This window comes from Pungitius pungitius, chromosome 21 (genome assembly GCF_949316345.1).
Source record: "Pungitius pungitius chromosome 21, fPunPun2.1, whole genome shotgun sequence".
NCBI classification, from domain to species: domain Eukaryota; kingdom Metazoa; phylum Chordata; class Actinopteri; order Perciformes; family Gasterosteidae; genus Pungitius; species Pungitius pungitius.
Window position 1 is genome coordinate 4,194,225 of NC_084920.1, and position 22,376 is coordinate 4,216,600.

At 46.0% G+C, this 22,376-nt stretch overlaps 1 protein-coding gene across 1 annotated transcript in view; it reads right to left on the minus strand.

The window, feature by feature from the left end:
- Nucleotides 1–7,202: 7,202 nt before the first annotated feature.
- The window catches only part of atrnl1b (attractin-like 1b), a 47,365-nt gene continuing 32,191 nt past the window's right edge, over nt 7,203–22,376 (minus strand). Inside the window, exons 26-29 of the mRNA XM_037463480.2 lie at nt 19,394–19,472; nt 12,979–13,086; nt 8,080–8,194; nt 7,203–7,560 (exon numbers count right to left, since the gene is read on the minus strand). Of these exons, the coding sequence (XP_037319377.2) occupies nt 7,436–7,560; nt 8,080–8,194; nt 12,979–13,086; nt 19,394–19,472 (427 nt within the window). The 3' untranslated portion in view covers nt 7,203–7,435. The remainder of the gene's footprint in view (nt 7,561–8,079; nt 8,195–12,978; nt 13,087–19,393; nt 19,473–22,376) is intronic.

Below are 22,376 nucleotides of genomic sequence, written 5' to 3' on the forward strand. Positions count from 1 at the left end.
CGGGGGAAGAGACTGGGGAGGGAGGGGGGGGGGGACAAAGTGGATCGTCGGACTGTGCCGATAAACCCGGCTCGGTTCTACAAAACAAAAATGAAGTGTTGTATAAAGTGCTGTGATATCTCACTGGGGGGGGGGGACTAACCTACTTCACAAGACGCCCTTGAATGGAATAATACGTATTTCACTGACACACAGTCTCGTCAAAAGGAGAGAAAACAGCCCAGAGGAAAGACGGGCTGTCTCCTCCACGTGTTGGGTACTAGGTGTAGGTCCGTTTCGTACATTTGTGTGATCGTCATGGTTACTCGTGGGTTCATCACGCCGCCTCCAAAGGAACACTTTGTACATACCATCCATAACGTGAACACTCTGAAACGGCTCGTTACACATCGTCTGTGGGGGGGGGGGGGGGGGGGGGTTTGGGGGAGGGGGGGGGGGTCTTTGTTAGTGTCGACCGAGGCCCGTCGGCGTCATCCAGTGATTTACACAACGGGACCAGATGTGGCTCTTTAATTGTGTGGCTGTTGTGTGGTTCTATTTCGTTATATGGTTACAAAGTGCATAATGTTATCTTCAACGGTACCTTTTCTGGGGGGGGGGGGGGGGGGGGAGAAACAAACCAACTCTCTGTAATGGCAACAATTTACAAAAAAAAGTGTCTTTAATGGCGAAAACCAAGTTACGTTATCTTTCTGTTCTACTAATAACGAATGTGTACTCATGAGTAGAAGCAAGGATGGGATGAAACACACTATGAACTTATGAAAGGATAATTTAAAAAAGACTGTACATCATGGAAACAATGGCTGCTGAAAGCGCCATTTTGCAAAAATGTGGGAAACGTGTTTGTAAAATCACATCACGATGCACCTCTGTATCGATTGTGTATCAGGGTCAAGTAACACCACACTAGTTCGGGTCGACTTCATCCCGTGGACGTTAACAGAAATAAACTTGAGGACACCTCACGCGGCGGGAGGCCACTTTTGTGTAAAAGTAACCCTGAAAAAAACGTAATTATGTTCAGTGTTCCCCCAAACAGCTGAAATAAAAAAAAATGGTCATCAGCGTCTGATGCTTCCTGTTTTTAAGGGCCCCTCGCGAGGCGGCGGCGGCGGCGGCGGCGGCGGCGGGGAGACGGGCCGCCGTTGTCAGTCAGATCACATCAGTCCCCCCGGGGGGGGGGGCGGCACAAGGACGCAGACCTGCAGAGGACGGGGGAGGGAGGGAGGGGGGGGGGGGGGGGGGGGACACGACTCTCTTCAAGAACATGACGCATCTGTTTGGGGCGCGGCGTGACGGAGCACTTGACCTAAAGAGAGGAAGAGAGAGACTGAGATTTATTAGATGCGTCCGAGAGGGCCGAGCTGTCGTCCCCGCGCCGGAGAGGACACGGCTGGACAGATGTGTGCTGATGGGAGACAGTCGAGACACAGGTGACATCACCGCTCCGTGAATCACTTGCACCCAGACGCGCACACGTGCGAAAACACCTGCATCCAATCAGATGACTCGGAGATCAGAGCTCCAGCGCGATGAAGAGGCGCGAGGTGTCTTCATCGTGGGACACTTTTACAATACTTGAATACAGTTGTTGAGAAGATATTTGGTATTTTGTTAATATGTTTTTGTGTGTACAGATCTAAACAAAGACAGACCAAGTTTCAGACATTGTGTTTCAGCAAATGCGAAAAAAATAAATAAACAATGACATACAATTAAAAGTAATAAAAAAGAAGTTATTAGCTATCACTAAAAGTTAAAACAAAAGTGTTAAACGAGTCATTATGTATTTCTCGTATGCTTGCTCACACGATTGACATCATTTGGTTTGGTTTCTGAAAATAGACTTTTGAAAGAAACTACCAAACTCCTGTTTCCGATCGCATGCGGAGACGCGACTGACATCTGAAGCTTCTTAGAACGCGGCGCACACGTCGGTTCCACTGGAGCCCGGAGGCAACAACACTTGTCATTAATCCGCTGGTAAACATTACTGCTCGCCAGCTTTACTGTTCCCCTGCCATAAAGCCCCGGGGGCTGGGAGGGAGTGTTCAGAGCACCCCCCCCCCCCCACCCCCCTCACCGCTGGTCTTCTCCTCAATCCGACTGTTCAGAGAGGAGAGATAAAAAAAAATATTAAACGCTTCAATCACGTCGACTGCACCTTTGACCTTTGCTCCGTGGCTTTTTCGCCTTCTCCGTCAGCCGGTCGTGTCCAAATGTCAACGTCCTCGGGGCGCCATTTGTCCCGAGAAGCTTCCCCTCTCATCTTTTTTTTTTTTTCCCCAGAGAGATGGTAACGATTTGTTGATTGCGCAGCTAAAAAAAAACAAAAGCTCCACTTGACCAAGCTCCACCGGCTGGAGTAAACATTTTAAACGCGGGCCGGAGAGAGACGGGGTCAACTCTCCCGACCTCGCGGGATTTAATAACTTAAGCCCTCATCGGAATTTGTGGCCGGTAAACTGTGGACAATACAGCGAGTAACGACTATTTATTATCTTCACGTGCCTGTTGTTGTTCGAGTCTAAAAGTCTAAAACCCAAACACATCCATGCAAAATGAAACAAATGTATGTGTGGGAGGTGAATATGAACTATCGAGACTTTGTAATACAGCAAAACGATGACCTATCATCTGATATCGGGAAAAACTGGAAACACAGTAACGTAGTTGATTCTTCTGGTTAGTTCCTAAAAGGGGAACTCAAAGTGCGCCCACTAACTAACTAACTAACCCATGAATGGTGAGGGTTCGAGATGCTTTTAGAAGTCAACCCTCTGCAGCAGAACCTGACACCTCCCTTCGGGTTTTTGGCTGCTTTTGAGCTTCCACCCACTTCATCGAGGAAGTACTAATCAGCTTTAATACTGCATTGCCCCGTATTAGGAATCTCCTAATCCTGCTGCAAATGTCTCTCCGTCTAGTATAACAATGGCCTGACACGGTGCCTTTGCTACGGTGATTCTGTGTGGGCCTCGTTCTGCAGACGCTGCTTGCAGCGGTCGCCTGTGAGACCTTCACACGACTCGTGTAAACCTGGTGTGATGTCGGCAAGTAGGTGGATTTTTAGATTTTTAATGGGAAACGATATTTCCAGAGTAGTGTCTGATAGATGTGCAGCAATTATTATTAACTGAAACACATTCCACTTCAAAATATATATATATATATATTTGTATTGTTCTGCCGTGTTACGTCGCTTTGACAGGCAGCAGATGACAATCAACACGGCGATGAAATAAAGGCATGGCACACTTTGCAGAGTGTGCAGCCGGGTGCATCGCAGCAATGTAATTATAGAAAGAAGCAGCTCAGCACTTTAGATGCAATTATGATATGAAAAAAAAAAAAATAGGTAAAGCAAACCACCTGAACCCAGCACATATGACGGTTGCAGATAAATTGAGGAGATAACAACGTCTCTTCTAACACAACAGCCATGTTAAGTTTGCCATTTAGCCAGTACTACAAGTACATAGTTATGTCTGTGGATGCATGGACTCGATGTACAATATATTCCCCGTTCTATGATACAGATCTGGGTTTGCAGCATAAACTAAAAGCCAACAGACCCAACAAAAACACACAAAAAAACAGGAAAGGTCAGATAAGCTGAACACATCTCACTATCACTGTTACTCTTATTTCACCTGGAGGCAAATCAATACACTGTGGCTAACGTGTTAGCCAGCTAGCACCGCCTTGCAGCAGTTTGTTCAAAGGTGAGGTACAAACTGCAAGAGTTTATTGATATTTCCCCTGTGAAACCGATTGCCATGATCCAAACTAAATGAGACACATGACTTCACAGACATTAGTTCATTTCTTCTTCCCCCCCCCCATTACAGGTGAAGAGGGCCGACGTTAATGGGTCCCGAAGATAAGGCCTGGTCAGTTTCATCTGCACTGGCATCCGAATTCTTTTAGCCCCGATCACATTGGACGGTTTGGCGGATCTGTCTCCCGACGCATCCCAATGAATTCTGCGGCTGGAAGTGACCCATCAATCACCAGGACAAAGAGGGCATTAGAATCCATACTGCTCCACCATCAGGGAACAAAGCAGCCTGGATCTCTCCAACCCGCCCATTGACATGCAGGTGGGAACTCAACCCGGTGAAGTCAATGCGATCTGCAGGTTCACTTATGGGGCTCCATCTGGTGGCTGACAATTTACGCAAAAAAAAAAGACAAAGTCAAGGTCTCCAGCTTGATCCGGTTTAGCTCAGGAACATTTCGTAATGGCATCAGGGCGACGGAGGAGGAAACTGAATTAAGTCCCGTTTAGAAAAGGAGGACGGGACTCACATTGACATTGAAATTTGACTTTGTCACCAGAAGAGAAAAACATATATGAGCACGAGTGGTTTTTTTGGTACAGCAACAACTCCTCCGGCCAACACCCCCCTCCTCCCCCTTCCATCAGATTGCCAACAGTGACTCAGGCTCAGCACAGCGGTCCCTCCCAATATTTTTCAGCACTTCTCTCTCCAGCACTTAGCAGCGACCTCTGTTCACTCAACTGTCATTTTGAAAAATAACAGCCAGTCACTCTTTGCGACAGCCAGGCAGCCGGTTTGGTCCAAAGAATTCAGTCGGCTCGGTGGCTCTCTCTCTCTCTCTCTGACACGCTGGGCACATAATCTCGGCCCGGCTTTCACGCGCAGCAGCTATTAGCATGGGTGTAAAAAATATTCTTCGTACAATGTTATGTAGAAGAGAGTGTGTGTGTGTGTGTGTGTGTGTGTGTGTGTGCATTTGAAGTCAAACGCCGTAATACAAACGGCACTGATGACAACAGAATGGAAAGGTAGGGGTGGTGATATTGTCACAAGGGAACCGTCATCGGCCCAGTTACTGACAGCTGTAGGGTCTCTCATAAAAACTGTAGTATAGAATGAATATGGACTTCATGTGTACAGCACACACCCTCAGCCATGTTCACAATGTCTTTTATCCATTTACATCCAGTCATAGTTTGGGATTCACGCATCTGTCTCTTGACATGTGACAAGTAATATATGCCCTCATATATTTACTCTTCTAGCAGATTGGCAGAGGGGAGGAGTATTTAAGAGTTAAAAGTGACCATGCAGTACCCTAACTCACTGCAAATGAGACATAAGGAAAATCTTCTTAAAGGGACATGCTACACGGCGCTTCCATTGACACAGCGCCACTAAATTAGTTTATTTTAACTGGTTTCTTGCCATTACCAGCTGGAAAGCAGCCACACTCGTTTAGGGTTCTATGGCAGCTTCCTCTCAAACAGCCCCTTCAGATAATCAGCATGCTTGGGGGGGGGGGGGGGGGGGTCCTTTCTGCTTTTTCTTCTTCACGTCCTTGTTAATGTACCCCACTGATGTTGAAGAGGAAACATAAGCGCTCTGAAAGGTGCCTTCTGTTGGGCAGATTCTTTTAAAAGACGTGGAGTGCAGTCTGCGTTGCACTCTCCAGGTGAAATTAAAATAAAATGTATAATGCGATATAATCCGTCTGCTGGTTTCCGAATGGATGTAACCTGTTACAATACAGATTAGACGATAAACCGCTTAGGACGGATCATTGGTGTTTCTACATTAAATATGATTCATGAAAAACAAAACGCAACGCCATAACAAATTACAGGCCGAAGCTTCAGAGGTAAAAAACCTAGAACTCGATGTACTAGAAGTACCGAATGTGGAAAGAATCAAGAAGCACAAAAGATCCAGTCTTTTATGTTTTTATTTTCTGGCATGGTGTCCACCTTTAAAATACACTGAAGATTACTGATATGTAGTGTAGTATATCGTCTTTTTTTTTTCTTCCACGGTACAGTGAGACCCTGATTCCTGTGTAATGACATCGATAAAGGATTACACTAAATAAAAACACGTTAGCCGGCATACTGTCCATATGAACCGCATCACGGCGACCACCGAAAGCGAGACAGCGCCCACATAGTCCTCGAGGACGCACAATTCAAAAGGAACCGACGTTAAAACCGATTAAAGTCAACAATAAAATCGAGATAAATGTGATTACACAGGAATCTGTTAAATATCAAAACAAAAATACAAACAGAAACGCTCCTTTCACAAGTGTAGCAAAAAACGTACAGTTTATCATCGATATAATGGTAACAGGAGGCCTAAAATAAATGATAATCTCTTGCCAATCAGTCATAAAAACCCGACGAACACGCACGCGGTCTCGAGAGATCCGAGTGACAGGGACTCGCGTTTGTTCCAACGCGACACTGTACAGCTCAGGGTTGAGGTTGGGGCTAAAAAAATGGTTGACAGCTTTTCAAAATTCTGCAGATCAACACCTGCCTCTCCTCCCATGGAAAGCCAAGGCATCATTAAAAAAAAAAAAAAAAAAGGAAACGCAAGATGGAAACAAACAAAGTCATAGAAAAAAAAACAACAACAACAAGTTAACAGCCAGAGGAGCTTATCTTTATCAAGCTCCAAAATGGCATCACAACCCCCCCCCCCCCCCCCCCCCTGTCCCAATGTCCAAGTTCCACGGCTAAAAGACACAAGTACAAACTACAGCAAAGAATCAACCAGAACGGAGAAGCTTCAGCCGAGCACACCAGCGGATCAAATTTGTGATTTTCTTGGCGCATGAAACATCGGTTTCTCCTGAAGTTTTCCGTGGTTCAGTTGGGACGGCAGAAGGGTTCGTCTGCGCCTCCCCCGGTTTGCTTTCCTCGCTGACACGCCGCGGGCCCTGATCAGCGCGTCTCTGATACAGACCTGTAGTGTGCAGCGAATGCGAACGCAGAGCATCACTGGAAATTGGCAAAATACTTTTGAGTGGTCAATGGACTTGATCACGTGTTCATGGGGCGTTACAGTCCTCGGCTAGCGCGTAGTAGCCCCCCCAAAAAAGGCAGAACCATTGCAGTCTGTAGAGCAAAGGCCTGGGAACACTTTAGCACCATAGGATACCACTTGTCTGCAAGCTATTCTGTACATCTGCCAGCCACTACGGTTTCTTTGTTTTTGTTTTTTTTAAATACACCATTATTTCCAACCGAGGGGAAATCGGCCAAAACTTTAATACAATCGAATGTACAGACACCTTTGTTTGTCCCTCACAAACAAACAAGTGTGTTCACTGCTGGAGCTGCGATAGGTTCATCTGTCTCTGACGTCAGACAGGCAGGTCCCTTCAAGCGCCGACCCGTTTGCCCCCCCCCCCCCCCCCCCCCCCCAAAGGGAAGGGTTGTTCCAGTCGATCTATGTAGGTGAGAGCGGAGAAGTAAAAAAAAAAGCTTTTTGTCCTCTCGTCTCGTCCGTGTCTCGTCTCTGGAAAAGACCTCCAACCCGGGGGCTGCTGCATATCGGAGCAATGCGCCCTCAGGGTGGCATTAAAAAAAATAGGAAAAAAAAGAAAAAGAAGAAGGAGGGACCCGAATGGATGGACGGGCCGAGGTTCAGACGCAGGTGCCTTGGTGTGCTGGAGGGAGCGCTTTCCGGCTCTTAAAACCCTGCGACTTCTCCTTAAAGTCGGATGGCTTCTGCTGCGAAATGTCTATCAACGCACTCGCGACGATGATGCCTAGGGGGGGAGGGGGGGGGGGGGAAGAGAAAGAAAGAGAGCGAGACAGATGCATGAGCGTTAGTGGGCAAAATCAGGCATTTTCTACCGATTGCTTTGCTCAGGGAAATAAACACATCACAGGTGTGTGTGTGTGTGTGTAATTCTGCACACAAAGCTTCCGAATGCAACATTTATTCCTGTTGGGATCAGAATCACATTCTCAGCAGCACCACCGGGAGGAAGATTGGGCGCGTTTGATTTATTAGTGACGCAGATACGTGGCTGTGGAGGGATATCTGCTGTGATGTATGTTTAGAGTACTTTCTGACCATGTACACGGCGCGCTGTTTGGGATATCTCAAATGATTTATCGCTTCAGTGACGATTGTGAAGCGAAAACGTCTCAAATCAATGAGTGCAGGGAAATGCGATCGACCTTTCACATCGACATGATTGTGAATAGATTTACCGAAGTAAATATTCGAGGCCGTAGGCATGGACTAAAAGGACGATGCTTCGTGTGTGTGTGTGTTTTACCTGACTGTCCTGGCGGGGGTAGGTCTGAGAGCCCGGAGGGAAGACGCATGAGCACCGTCAACACAGCAGCTTTACCCCCCGAACACGGCTCCATCGCAACCGGCTTGGGTGCACCCTGAGAAGAGAAGAGGCACAGGCTCAGGGGGCCTGAGGAACAAACAGGGGCTCGCCAGTTTTATTTTTTTCGATGCCAAAATGACAAATAGACCTGGTTCCTGGACTGACCGCACCAATAATAGCAATCCGCGATACGGTAGGCATGATGCAAGTACTGTATGGACCCGAGTGCATGTAGCCTCACTTGGAAAGTTTGAAACATTGAAGAAGAAGAAGCAGAGCAACAGTCAGACATTATCCCTCCTCCTGAGACAAACGCTTTGATTGGACACACACTAAAAGCAGTCGTGTGTGTGTGTGTGTGTCTCAGACGGTCCACGTGTTGTGGCAATGACCTCTCCCCCCCCCCCTCACTTAATGGCCAAAACTGCTCGTCTCAAGCGTGAAAAACATGTCATCCCGATAATGAATGTCAGGGGTTTTCACAGCACGTTTTGGATGAGGGGATAGAAATTGGGGAATAATAACACCTCTGAATAGAATTTCTCTTTCCTTTTTTTCTACGCGTCGGGCTGAATTTAAAATGGAGATGACAAAGTCGGCGGCTGCAGAATGGTGGAAAAACACGGGTGCACGCGCACGAGCGAACGAGGGGGGGGGGGGGGTTCGTTTGTATAGACATGTTGCACTGGAGTTGGTTGTGGATGTAAAACGCGTTAAAAACCACTTGATCCAACATGCGTCATTTCGAATGCAAACCCGACTCCAAGCGCCTCGACGAGCTGCACACAAAGAGCATGTTTGTTGCATCTGCAGTTTGCTTCCTAGACGTGAGAAACTGGGGGGGCTTGAACGAGGACCTTCGTCATCACACAACAGGAGGAGAGAACTTTCGGAGATTCCGAGGCGCGTCGCTTTTTGACCTCTTTTGGGAATTAGAATAATTGTGCCGAGGTCATGAATGCTGTCAGAGTGGGCCCGGGTAATTTTCCATTTGCCTGTACTACTAATCACCTGGAACTAATGCGGAGGGACAGAGAGATGAGGTGACCGGAGAGCGGGACAAAGGTGAGTCACGGCGCAACAGGAAGGTCCCCTCGAATGTGAAGGACACAAAACGCAATCGTTAAATCGCCCGTTAAGCGGCACGCGGAGGTCCGCGTGACTTCGGAGCTTCCGTTTCAAGGACCGATTTCATTTCAAATGAAGAAAAACTCAAAAAGGCACATTACAGACATATTTCTGGCCGTATTGTTTTTTTTCTCGCATTGTCACTCGACCCCGATTAGGCCGAATGACCACAACGCAACATTGTGTTCAGGTATATGGATGAGCAAGAAGCCCATGGAGGATCCATCGGTGACATGCGAGGGCAATTAAAATGGCCTGCCATTTCATGACCACTGAAGCGATGCCGCTAATGAATAGCTACATACGCTACGTTGGTGCAGGGGAGCTAATTCAACCTGTGCCGAGTTTTGATATTGAAGCAGATTGTGTACCGCTAGCCGTGTACACATGGACCACTGGGTGAAACGTCTCTACGGATCCTGCAAATAGGGAGAAATGTTGGTTTGGAGGAGGGAACTGTAGCGGTGCCGCGTCGCTTACGTTGAAATAGTGTCGATATGTGCGTTAGTTATTGGAAAGGTCATACATGAAATGCTTGTAAGCCATTACAGCGATTTTTTTCTTCTCCTTCACAAAAGAAGAAGAAGGATGGTGTCTACCACCATCTCACGCTATGCACGAGGATCTCATGCAACTTTAAAAAGAACTTGATAATATCACTAGTATTAGTATTAATATAAATGTGGTACGGATTGTATTGCTTAGAACGGATTCTTGTCTTTTAATTGGGTGACCAAATGATGGCCACCCAACGGAGCAGGCAATTAAACAACGCAATGTTTGTTGTGCAATTTTTCAAACTATACAAGACCATCACATCATTATGGGATGTTTGCAAGGAAAGAATAAAACAAATCATTTTTGTTTGTGTGGAAGGCGGTAAAAACAGCACCTTCCTTCACCTCGCTCACTCCTATTTTCTCTGAAATACTGATATTAATCTTGGATAACAGAAATAATCAAAAACTAATTTATTAATTCAAAGTTAAATGGAAAAATATTTAGAGGAATTTCATTTCATTTCAATCATAGGCATTTTAAAAACACCTTTCTCCACGATCATATCTTTGCAGAGGAGGTTTACACATCCTGCATGTCTGTTTTGCATTACCAAAGCTGTATTGAGGTCATTCATAATCATCCCAGCACACAAACATGCACACACCGAGTGTGTGTGTGTGTGTGTTTTGCCTTTGGTGACATGCGTCATCCATCACACTAGCGGCCCGTTAGTGGTTCCATATGTCGAATGCTGGCCACAGCGAATTGAGACATCTGTGACTCCCAGAACAAGGCCGCACTTCTCGAGCCTCGACTGGTTCCCCTTTCCCGAAAGAAAGCGCCGTCTGCAGCACTTAAAGCTATGGTCGTCTCCGGGGGGGGGTGTGTGTGTGTGTGTGTGTGTGTTCCACAAACTCTGCTCTCAACTTTGTCCCCGAGGTAGAAAAAGAAAAATGCAAGCAAACCTCAGGGGAGAGAGAGAGAGATATTGGGTCTGAGGAACAAACAGGGGTGATATATGGATGATAAAACAGGAAACTAGTGATAATAACGCGACATCAGTGTCCTCTTTGACATCGACAATGGCTAAGTGGCACCAGATGCCGAGCAATTTACCTTTATAAAAAGATAATTGGGCCCCTTTCGTGTGGTTCACCCTCAGCTAGAGGCGAGGTAATCGAATGGAGCTGTATATGGTCCAAAAACCCGATGTCGAGTTTCCTTATGGGATGAGTCCAAAATACACTTCAATGATTAAAAAGCTGACGGGCTACTATGCCCTTGGCTGTGCTTTCATATATATACACCAACTCATCAGTTAAAGACACATCAGCCTAATGCAAATCCTTTCAACAGCTGCAGACTTAAATGGAATAAATTCATTAATCTAGTAATCAGTGAGTAAGCGCTGCAGCAACCTCTGAAAACACACATTTACATCAGAGGAGTGTGTGTTTGGCTTCGGCGTCCCTGCAAGGTATGCATGTGTGACCTTTCAAAAAGTCCCTGAGATATTCATGTCGCATTGTGACGGCCGCGCGTCTGGAATTAGCACGTCACACGCCGCTGAATGTCAGTCGAGGCCATTTCGGAGCCATCAGAAGCTGCTGGGAAATTTGCCGTGGAGGGAGTCAAACCAACATCCCTGAACGAGGAGCTGCTTCGAGAGATAAATGTAGGCTGAATTTACCACCTAGACGTCCACCACAGTGCTTCTTTGTTAAAGTAGTGGGTGGGGCCGAGAAACGGGACACACACACACACACACACACACCTCAAGGTGCTTTTCAGGAAGTTTCGTAGTAACTTCCTGCAAAGCTGGAAGGACGTCCAAGGATAAAAAGAAAGTTGAGCATTTATAGGTTCACTTTGCATCTTGAGAGGGTCAATAAGCAGAAGACTGGAGACTGTCTTTGTCCAATTATCGCTTCCACAGCAGCTTGGGACACCGTTCGCGGCGAAACCCCCCCCGGTTGATGCAGAGTGTCCGCTGCGTTGGCGCAGGAAGTAGGAGGAGCGCGGAATGACTTAACAACAGCTCGACGAGTGTGTAGTTAACACTTTAACTTAAATCTACGGTAGAACCGCTCGGATGGAGACGGAACCTCCCCCCCCCCCCCCCCCCCGTTTCAAAGTTCACCTGCAGCACTGGGAGAGCTAAAAGGCGTCTTCTCCCTCCACTTTCGCTCTTTACGTTGCCCTTCACGGCGCCGTAATGCATGCCGAGCACCACTTAGCTCCATGCGGTAATAGCCGCTGAAAGGTCTCTTTCGCGGTTGCCACAGTGGTTTTATTTCTCTCGGCGGCGGGTGACACAGAGACGGCTCCGGCTGAGGAGGCACTGTTGCTCCTTCGATGGTAATTTAAAAGACGCGCCTCCCCATATTGTCTTACGCTATGCTTTTATCCCATGTGTCACCGAGCCCCCTAGACTGTGCTCACCGATGTACGTTCGTCTATTTTTGTAGGAATATGAGGTCACGCAGCAACTGAACTGGGCTGAACGTTTTCAAATGTACGGAGAAGGCACCGGCTGTAAAGACCATACGGCCCGTTTGCAGAAAACAACCCAGGAGGACAAAAAAGGTTAAAAACCAAAACGGGTACAATGACATCATGGTTTGGAAATCTTTCCAATTCAGTGATGCTTTCCAAAAGTAATGAACAACTTTTTTTTTTTTTTTTTTTTTGCAAGAGGATTAAAAAGAAAAAATGTCTTTTTCAAAATTGGCACTGTGACATCATTTCACATGAAAGATGTATCGTATTGATTGGAAGAAGTCAGAGAGCCTGATAGCAGAACACATCTCGTATAAAAGGCACAGGGACTCGGGGAGAAAGGGCCGCTGCTGGCAGCTTTCTTATTGATGCGGGGAGCGAATCAAAGGCTGAAATGCTGCGAGTGGTTGACTACACCACAATAAGCTCCAATTATGTTGCCCCACAAAACCATTGTACGCATGTCAGTAGCAACACTAACACATCTAAGACCTATTGTATCAGATGCCAGGGCTGAGATGACAAGACGGGGCGGTCACATGGTCTTTTGTTGCTTGTCTAAGCAACAACTTGCAAAAATGGAATGCAATATGTAAACAGGAAATTAAAATCACTCAAAATAAAATAAATAAAGAAAACTCAATTGTTATGCTCTGTATGTTATTACGGTCAGTGTGTGTGTGTGTGTGCAAAGAAGCAGACAACACTCACATCGACCACAGGCTGCAGCAGTTCGGTTTCTTCTCCTCTGGAATCCAGTGCGACCGCAACGGAGGCGAACGGACGGCTGGCCATCTGCTGGCGCTCCCTCATCAGTTGCTGTCAAAAAAATCAAAACCCAGGTGAGCGAATCAAACAACAAGTAGGTGTATACATTATTTACACTTAATACACACGGCGAATAACTCTGTTGTCCCCCTAAGAGGGACGCGGTTTCTGTTGTTCGGGCCGAACGGAAGAAGCCCCCATTAATCAATATTGTAAAACAACTCGTGGCCAAACTTTCATCAGCAACTCAGTGTCTGATCAATATCTAAACAGGCCACCATTTTAGCACCAAGGACAGCGCTGATTGATATTGGATTTGTGATGGGTGTAAGTGTAAGTGTGCAACAGTATTAGGATCTAATTGTACTTTAGATTACTTCTTGATGATTGGCCTTAAGACCTGCCCTTCCTCTGCACCACACCAACATCCATAAAAAAGTAATACCAATACACTTTATACAGTGCAGAACAAAAAATAGATTCTTTATTGAGTGTGCATGCATCATTTCTCTTGTTCCGTATTACTGTGAAATCCTATTATCTAAATAGAAATAGCAAACATTATGTGAAGTAACATGGCTAACTGCATGCACCTGTAGTAACAATCATATTCGCAATTTAAAGAGCTGGGAGGGAAGTGTGTGGTTTTTTTTTTTTTAAGTCTCACCAAAACCAGAAAACACAACAACAAGAATAGGATGACTGAATAAAACACTGCAGCCCAGCGTGACTTCAAAAGGCAAAGGAGCATTTCATCAGCTAACTTTGAACCAACTCCCTCAACACTGCAACCCAAAGAAAGTCGGTTCCTTTTTACACTGATGTTACTCGGGTTTCTGTTACATGGGAACTGTTTGCTGTATCTGCTGCGCATATATAAGATCCTATTCATGGAGCTCCTGTAAAATGCAACAGGTGGACACCGTAAAAAAGTCACGGTTATCTCAACTCACATGGAGCTAATGGTAGAGTCTTAGTGTCATTCTAGCAGTCAGAGATGGTCGTCAGCTGGCCATCAGGAGCCTGCTTTTATCAACTGCCGTCCAAGATATTATTCGGTGAACCTACCTGCCTTTATTGCCGTGTGCCGCTTGTGAGGCATAGCAACAGTAACTAAGGGGCGTGCGGCTCTGCGAGGGGTCAATCGGCCAGAAGACGGAGCCGAAATCAAATCAAATGCTACAATAGTAAGAAGGAACTCTTCAACGCGGGCCCTTCAGAGGAAACCTGTGATTTCCAAGTGCTAGACTCGACTGATTAGACTATTTAAGCTTTTTCCAATTATCTCATACCATCACTCGAATGAAACGGCGTCTGTTTGGGTCGGCTGAGTGAGCAGCTTTCTCGTGGCCATCCTCAATGGGGATTTGTCCTTGGTGTAATAATAAACCCGGATATTCAAGTGTCCAGACCTCCTCCCCCGCACGCCCTACTCATTTTGAATGAAGTATTCATTAGTCTGGCTATTAATTGTCAAAATTTAAGAGGAGCTGGAGAGGTTGATAGCATCTTACTATCTAACAAGTGGGAAAAATTATCGTCTTAGGGGGACAGAGTAGAAAAAGGGCACCGCTTTCACGTATTATCGTTCGGCTCAGGGTGTACACAGAAAATCATTAAAGCTGATGGAAATGGCGGTATTCAATTAAAAACCTCGATTAGATATTTGGTAGCCAACAGTGACCCATTACCAGGACTAACAGGCTGATCAAATCAGCATCTCTCAAAAAAACCTTTAAAATGAATGCCCTTTAAACCTGTCGAACACACTGAAAGGCAAGCAACAACAAAACTTAATTAGTTGCATTTGTATTTCCTCCTTAATTTTTGTCTGCAGTAAACGGCCTTATGACACACTCCCATCTACAGATTTTTATTAAACCCAACCACATATGCGTAACATATCAGTCAAAAATGTGAAAAAGGACTGATGTGGGCGTTTTAAGTATATTCTATGCATCATAAATAATGAAATATTTGTGTGGTCAAATGTTCCTTCACGGGCTAGTTTCACAGACTCACTAATGGGGGTTGGGGGGGGGGGGGGGGGGGGGGGTCGGAAAAAAGTGGCAACCATTTCCATGTAAGGACCCTTTGGAAAACATTCCCTCGGGGACACAAAGCCGAAAAAAAGAAATTGAGATTGATCACTCGATCGATTTTTCTTTTTGCGGGTCCGATTTGAAAACTTTAAATCTGAGGGCCGATGTTAGATTGCTGTACACCTCTACTATTAAACATCATAACCGATAGATTTGAGCTGCGGGGCCACCGCGGGTCAAAATGAGAAATTTTTGCCCTTTTCGAAAAGATAAAAGCAGGATTGAGGGCCCGGCGGGGTTGTGGCAGAACAAGAAAACAGCTCACGGCTTATTATGGTCTCCAACTCAAGAGCTTCAAATACAACATCATTCATCCTAAATGTCAGATAGCAGTAATGTTATTTATCATGTTGCAGAATTCCTTTAAAGCAACAAGGCATAGGAGGGGAGTAGAAGCGGAGTCGGGAAAGGAAGAAAAAGGCATCATCAAAAATGTGCTCAAAAAAGGGCCAGAACAATACCAGGGAGACGCTGCGAAATCAACATTAATTCTGCAAAAGGCAAGTGCGGCTTGTGCAAAGACGCTGGGATTCTTTTCAGGAATACAAGCTGGAGCCATTCACGGCCGTGATAAGGGAGGACACGCGGCGCATTGCTATGCAACTCGATTCATTCTGCAAGTGGGTGCACAAATGATCCGTTTTGTGAACACAGCCCTTTCATGCCCGCCATTTGATTCTATGAAAGGGTGAGGGTCATCCCGTCTTTGAGCCCATTTCACACCGAAGCGGGTCACTTTGTCTTTTTTTTTTTCTTTTTTTTTTTAAAAGTCCACTGACTGAACACAAGACGCTGGCTTCCAAAAATGAATAAGACACAATAAATGATTTTACAGAGCCCCTGGGATTAAAGGAAGATATCCGCAGACTGCAGCCGTGTGGTGGAGTGGTTTTATGTAGGCGGCGGTACAGAGCTCATTAGGAACAGGAACAATACATACGATTGTGCTAATAGGATCTGTAATTAGGCTGATTTCTCATGAAATCACATTTTAGAATTCTGCCTCTGAAGCTCGGTAAGCCGTATCCTCAGCTGACCGCCCCGCACACAGGTACGCTCAACCGCCTCCGACTTCAGGGGAAACGATCGGGATGCACGCGCCAAGCGGAATGCCGGAGAATCAAGGTGACCCGGGAGCTTAGGCAGGAGCAGGATAATCTCATCACGGCCGATCGATGTCCGCTGATTGAGCCGTTCAGGGGGGGACGCGCGGAACGACACTAATATGGTGTGTCAGTTGTGTAGTGTAATGTGTTCCTCTCAGGTGCATCTGTGCGAGCATCCAGGACATCACGCGGCTGAGTAGTCGTCATCCGAATGGATCTTTTACAATGTATTTTAAGTAGTAAATGCATATTTTAAACAATGAAAAAGGAGGTCTGGCAAGGGGTCATTGATCCTCTGGATCTCATGCGAGCCAATCCATCCGATAGTTCTCGCTCAATGATGCTGTCGAGTGCTTTTAGAGTGCGGGTAAAACAAATAAAACAAAACAACGGCGCTCTGCGCGAACGGTCAGCACACGTGTAGCCGAGTGAGTGTGAAGTGTGTGAGAGAGAGAGAGATGGAGATGGGGGAGACGCATTAGATACGGGTTTTTTTTTTTTTTTACGTGTGAAACGTCTTCAGTGTCGGAGTCTTGTGAAATGTCAGCGTCCCCCCCCCCACCAAAGGTAGCTTCAAAGAGGTCAAACTCGTCCTCCTCCGTGGCATTTAGAGTTGTTTGGCCCCCCCCCACCACCCTCCTCGCCGCCGACCCCTCATCTCATCAAATACAACAGCTGCTCCCTTTTGGAACAAGTGTTTTCTACTTCTGCTAAATGAAAAGAAAGCCTTTCTGCGTTTGTTAGATTGACACGGAGGCGAGTCAAGGAATTAAGGTTGGACGTCTCAGAGAGGCAACTGGTGGTTACTATTCCAAGTTCGGAAATAATGGACAAACTCTCCCGACTTGGTTGTGTACCAATACTCGTTTGAAAGCAAATTCGGAAGTTCAGTACGAGGCATCCAGGCGTCACCTGGCTGGATGGGCGACTGCTCTCTAGAAGCCTCATTAAGGCTCCTTTGTTTCCCGTGTCCTCGGGTTAAATGTGGGCTCGTGGGCATTAGATGGCTTCCGGGCCCAAAATCCATGCGAACGTTGGCGCCAAGCGCCGTGAGGGCTGTCACGGACTAACTGGACACAGCAGCACTCAGCGAGGAGGGCGGATCGGCGATCGGAACTCATTCAACGCTTCAGCATCTCGACCAATGCACTCACCAGATCCACGCGCCCCAACAGCTGTTAGTAAGTTGCTGCTATTGACGGCCATCACAAGCCCTTTGATTACTTGTATAAAATGCGTTGGTGGATGCGTGATCATTCGAGGCCGGTAAACCGATTGTGCCACTGATAACGTCTTTTACACTTTCACCCATTCTTCCTGCAAAACAGGATGAATGCAGCTTTTTAAAACCTGATGCGATCAACTACTCAATTGTAAATTCCGATTGTGCTTGTGGGAGTGTGTATATCTCTGCATATTATGTGCTTTAAATGCCACATAATCAAACACTCGCACGAATCTCTCCCTTCAAAGGGACTTAATAAAATCTTCAAACTGTTCAAAACGGCTGCTTTGCTTTTGTTAACAGTTGTGAAGGAGGAGAGCAGTGTTTCCAAAGGACCGCCTCGCGTGGAAGAAACAAACCAAACAAACCAAACGCCAAAGCAAAGAGAGTCCTTTCTGCGACACACGGATGGATTCACGCCTAATTACCTTTTGAGCAGCCAATGCCACCAACAGAAGATCTGATTTTCTCTGTGGTTCTTTTTTTGTTTTTTATTGATTACTTTTGCACCTGTCAGACACTGATAAAAGAGTTGATCAAACCAAAAGGGATCCAAGCTGGAGGCTGTTCACAGCATTGTTTCACACCTCGACCGGTTGGATTTTGCTACAGCCATACGGAAATTAAACCCCTTCGTAAAATGCTTCACTTTGGAGTGATTCTAAATAGGGGGGTTTTATCCGAACAAACTGTGGTTGATTGGAGGGCTGGATGAACATAAAAAGCTTACATCGATTGCATCCGACATTGAAGAAACTAAGCTTAAACAACCGCTAAAGACTACAACGTCATAGAAGAACCTCCTCGAGGCTTTTACACCTTTCAGCGAAAAGGACAAACATTCTATTTGAAAGTAGGGCAGCCGAAAAGGCCACGAGGAACCGCAAGGTATCATTTTTCTCAGGTCTAGTGAAGCCATGTGATAGAAACCCTTTGTGTCAGAAGGCATGAAGCGGCGGTCGGACCTCAGGTCGCAGCGACGGGTTTTTCTGCATTTATTCCCCCTCAAACCTGATGGCTGGTCCCCAGAGGACTTCCAGGTTGTCGGATCAAATAAAGAAACAAATAAAATAAAAATACACGGTGAACACTTTGAACGTTCCAACGTTCCACTGGAATTGAAAGAATGGTGTGTCATCAGCAAATAAATCCTTATGTCCTTCTTGCTGAGTAAAAACTACTTTATTGCTGCAGCGACTAAACTTTTCCACCACCTGAAATTAAGAGATGAGTGATTTTTTTTTTCCTATTTTCACGCGGCGGCAACAAACCGATGAACAGAGCGCCGCTGGCAGACGGGAAGGCGAGCTGGGTTTGAAGTGACGTGAGCCCATCTGCCCGCATTCATTTTTATTGACTTTAATTCTTCGGATTTGGAGTCTATTTATTTTCCAAATAATCAGTTAGAGGATACAACACTGGGATCTTAGGATTATCAATGTCATCCCCAAAGGGGAGATGCATTGGAGAAATGAGATGGATGCAGACGCCTACAGAAACCAGGAACCACCTGATGCAGTTTGGGTTCATCGGGAGGAGGTCAGTTTTTCATGCATTTACTCTATTCCTCAATTTCCTGCACCATATTCTTCTCACCTTTATTTATTTATTCATTCATTCATTTCTAACTCCAGTCATCTCATCCTTCAACCCTTTTCACGTCCAGCTCTTCTCAAATCTCTTTCATACCAACGCTGAATATTAATCACTGGTCCTGCCCCCCCCATCCCTTTCCTCCACACCGCTGCATCTGCTGCCATCAAACCTTCTCCACTACTCCACTTGACTTCAATGAAAATTTCATCCTAAATCTCATAAAGTAACTATTTAAAAGCTGGGACGTCACGGGCGTTATCAAAATACTGGCCTTGGGTAACATTGAAGGAGTGTATCCCACGCGTCAAAAGAATGTTTAATGGACTTACTTCTCTGCGTCTCGACGCCCAGCAGGTCTGTTTGATCTTCCACACCACTGCAGCCACCAGCAGTAGCGATAGAAAACAACTGGAGGGAGAGAGAGGAAACCATGTCAAGCGAGACGAAGCAGCCGTCACAGAGAAAGTTCACACGTGTGTCCTCTGTGCGCAGGGAGACCACTGCATTAAAAGCGCTGTTGTGTCTTTTATTCATAGCATTTCCTTAAGTAGTTAAAATAACTACAATAATCCTGCCGCAAGCCGCGAAGACCTAATAAAGTTTGATTTGAACACAGAGGAGATGACACGCAGCGCGTTTTGGGGAATATTTTTGGCAGATTACCTCGATTAATAACCCAAAAGCAAGATCATTAGTCAAGGGGAATTCAACAAGGTCCGAGCGCCACTGGGACACGAGCATGTGACTGATCGAGAGCTTCCGCTTCATTATCCTCCTGACAGATGAGCGTTGACGTTATTACGGGCTCTACAGAGACACTTGAGCACTTCCTGTGAGCTTCAGAGAGCACCGCGTTGCACAAGGGGAGGGGAGGTGGTTAACTACAAACAAATGGCCACAACACTTAAATATATATATATATTTAATTCCAAATAATCATCATCAATCACGTCAGCAGTGCCGTCTAATAGTTCTCTAGTGGCTGAATTACACTTGAACACGGCCCATCAGGAGCGGGGGGGACACGGCCCCCGCTCCTGATGGCCGAGAACAATGAATCACATCTGGATTTGAAACCCAGTAATATGTAATAAGACCGACGTCGGCCGTTTCTGAACCGGGGCGGCCCGGTCCACTAAGCCCATTTCACCGGAGACACTCGGGCGGCTCGGATTTCCCGGGGGCCCGTCTCTTTGATATTTTAACTTGAGTGGGCTTTCCATTGGCCCGCCTACACCTGCTGGGTTCTTAGGGCAAGATTCTTTGAAGGGGGGCGATAACGTCTGTGAGGATTGTGATAACACTTGGGAGACAAAAAAAAATGAAGCAGGAAGGAAAAGAAGAAGGAAAGTGGGATGAAAGTGTTGAGTGAAGGGAAACTGTCCTTCAAGCGTCTCCTCGCTGCACGTAGTGTTTTTGTTGTGTGTGTTTTTTTTTTGTTTTTTTTTTTAAAAGGTGCACGAGCTGGGAACCCTTATAATACTTCACCATCGCAGCCTTTGAAGATAACAGTGATTGAAAGTGAGTTTTGTGGGGGCTTCAATGACATTTACATGCCGTGGAAGTGACATCCTTCGACAGGCTTTCACTGTTTTAGACGGTAAAGAAGCTTTAATCCCCTTTGCTTCTCCTTCTGCTGTCAATAGAAGAGTCTCAACGCCTCCAGGTGGAAAAGGACATTTACACAAGCAAGTGCGTTGTGCTTTAAACAAGTCTGTTTGTAAATCTTACAAAACAGTAAGGTGTGAACTTTCCCCGTTTCGTGTGAGGTAAGCAAGACATTAGGAAGCTGGGACACGGTCTATGGATCCCAGTCAAATCCCACTAAAGACACACGGATATCCATAACTGCTACCTGCTGGTTTCTGAAACATCATCCCGGATGCTTTTTAAAATGAAAAATAATGAGTATTTAATTCTTGTAGGATTCCCAGTATAAGTGACATTGGGAAACGCCTCCTAAAAGGACATTACATAGATTTAGTTTGCTGTTCTTCCACCCAAACTACTTGATATATGAGGTTTGGTGATGCCTGAGTAACGAGTGCGTGCCTCTTACTGCTGTGCCCATCTATGGTGTAAACACGGCGATATGAGCGGAATGACTCGGGTTCATTAGTATAAATTAGACCGCGAGGCTCCGCCGCGACAGCGCAGCATCCAATTAGCAAGATTCTACAGCATCCAATCAGAAGGCATGAAACCATCAGACTCAAATGAGATCTTAACTAATTTAGGCGAGTAAGTATTGTACATGAATGCATGAAGAAGAAATGGGAGAGGGGGGGGGGATTAAGAAAATGACTTGGAAGCAGCTCGCGGTGAAAAGGGGGAGGAAATATTTGAACAGAAGGAGAAATAAGCGCTCGTTCCTGCTCGTGCCGTCATTCCTTCTATCTCTCATACGAGGAGGTCTAGAAACCCTGTGGGGTGATATGACATTTTTGTCATCAGGCTGATTATGTTTACCGCAGGTTCATCCCCTCCAAACCTCCCTGGCACGCACGCACGCACGCACGCACGCACGCACGCACCTTTGTTTGAGGGTCGGTGGGAGCAAGGACACAGAAAACACTCAAAATAATTATTAGAATCTGCATGACAATAGAAAATATATAAATAATAAAACAGGGTACACACTGAAAATGAGGCTTCCAACAGGGAACGCGGTGCTGGATCGTTCGCATTAGATTTAGGAAGCACTGGAATACAACCTACGATGCACCGCAGAGAGAAATTGATGACAGATATACAAAGTGTTTAATTGTTTAAGTGTGTCATTATCAATCCAACATGATTTTCCAATAGAAAGGAGTAAAAAACTATGGGTGTTTCATTTGTTACTTTTTGTGACCCTTTTTTAATACGCTTCCCTGCGAGAAGCCTTCAGCAAAAAAAAAAAATGTTTCCCCCAGACAAAATAAGCCGGGCCCTTCTCCACCTTCCCCTCCCGAACAAGTCCTGGATGGGGCTATTGGACTGTAATTTGATCGGATGGAGGCAGCAGATAAGTGACTGCGTGACAGCTTATATGGAACGTTATTGTGGGCTGGGCAGAGACGGGCAGGGCCCTCGGGCCCCGGCTGTCTTATATTCCAACCTTGACAGCTGCACAGATAACACCTTCGTCGATCGGGCTACAGCGGGGAGCACACCTCCAAATGAATCCAACAGACGCGGTCACGGTCAGTGACTATTAGTGTGACGAGAACCATCCGATTAATGCAACCAAGACTATGCAAAGGGGCTGAAGAGCTCATTTCTCTTTTCTTTCCGTTATTTTTATTTATTTTTTTTTAAACGCCAGCCTCT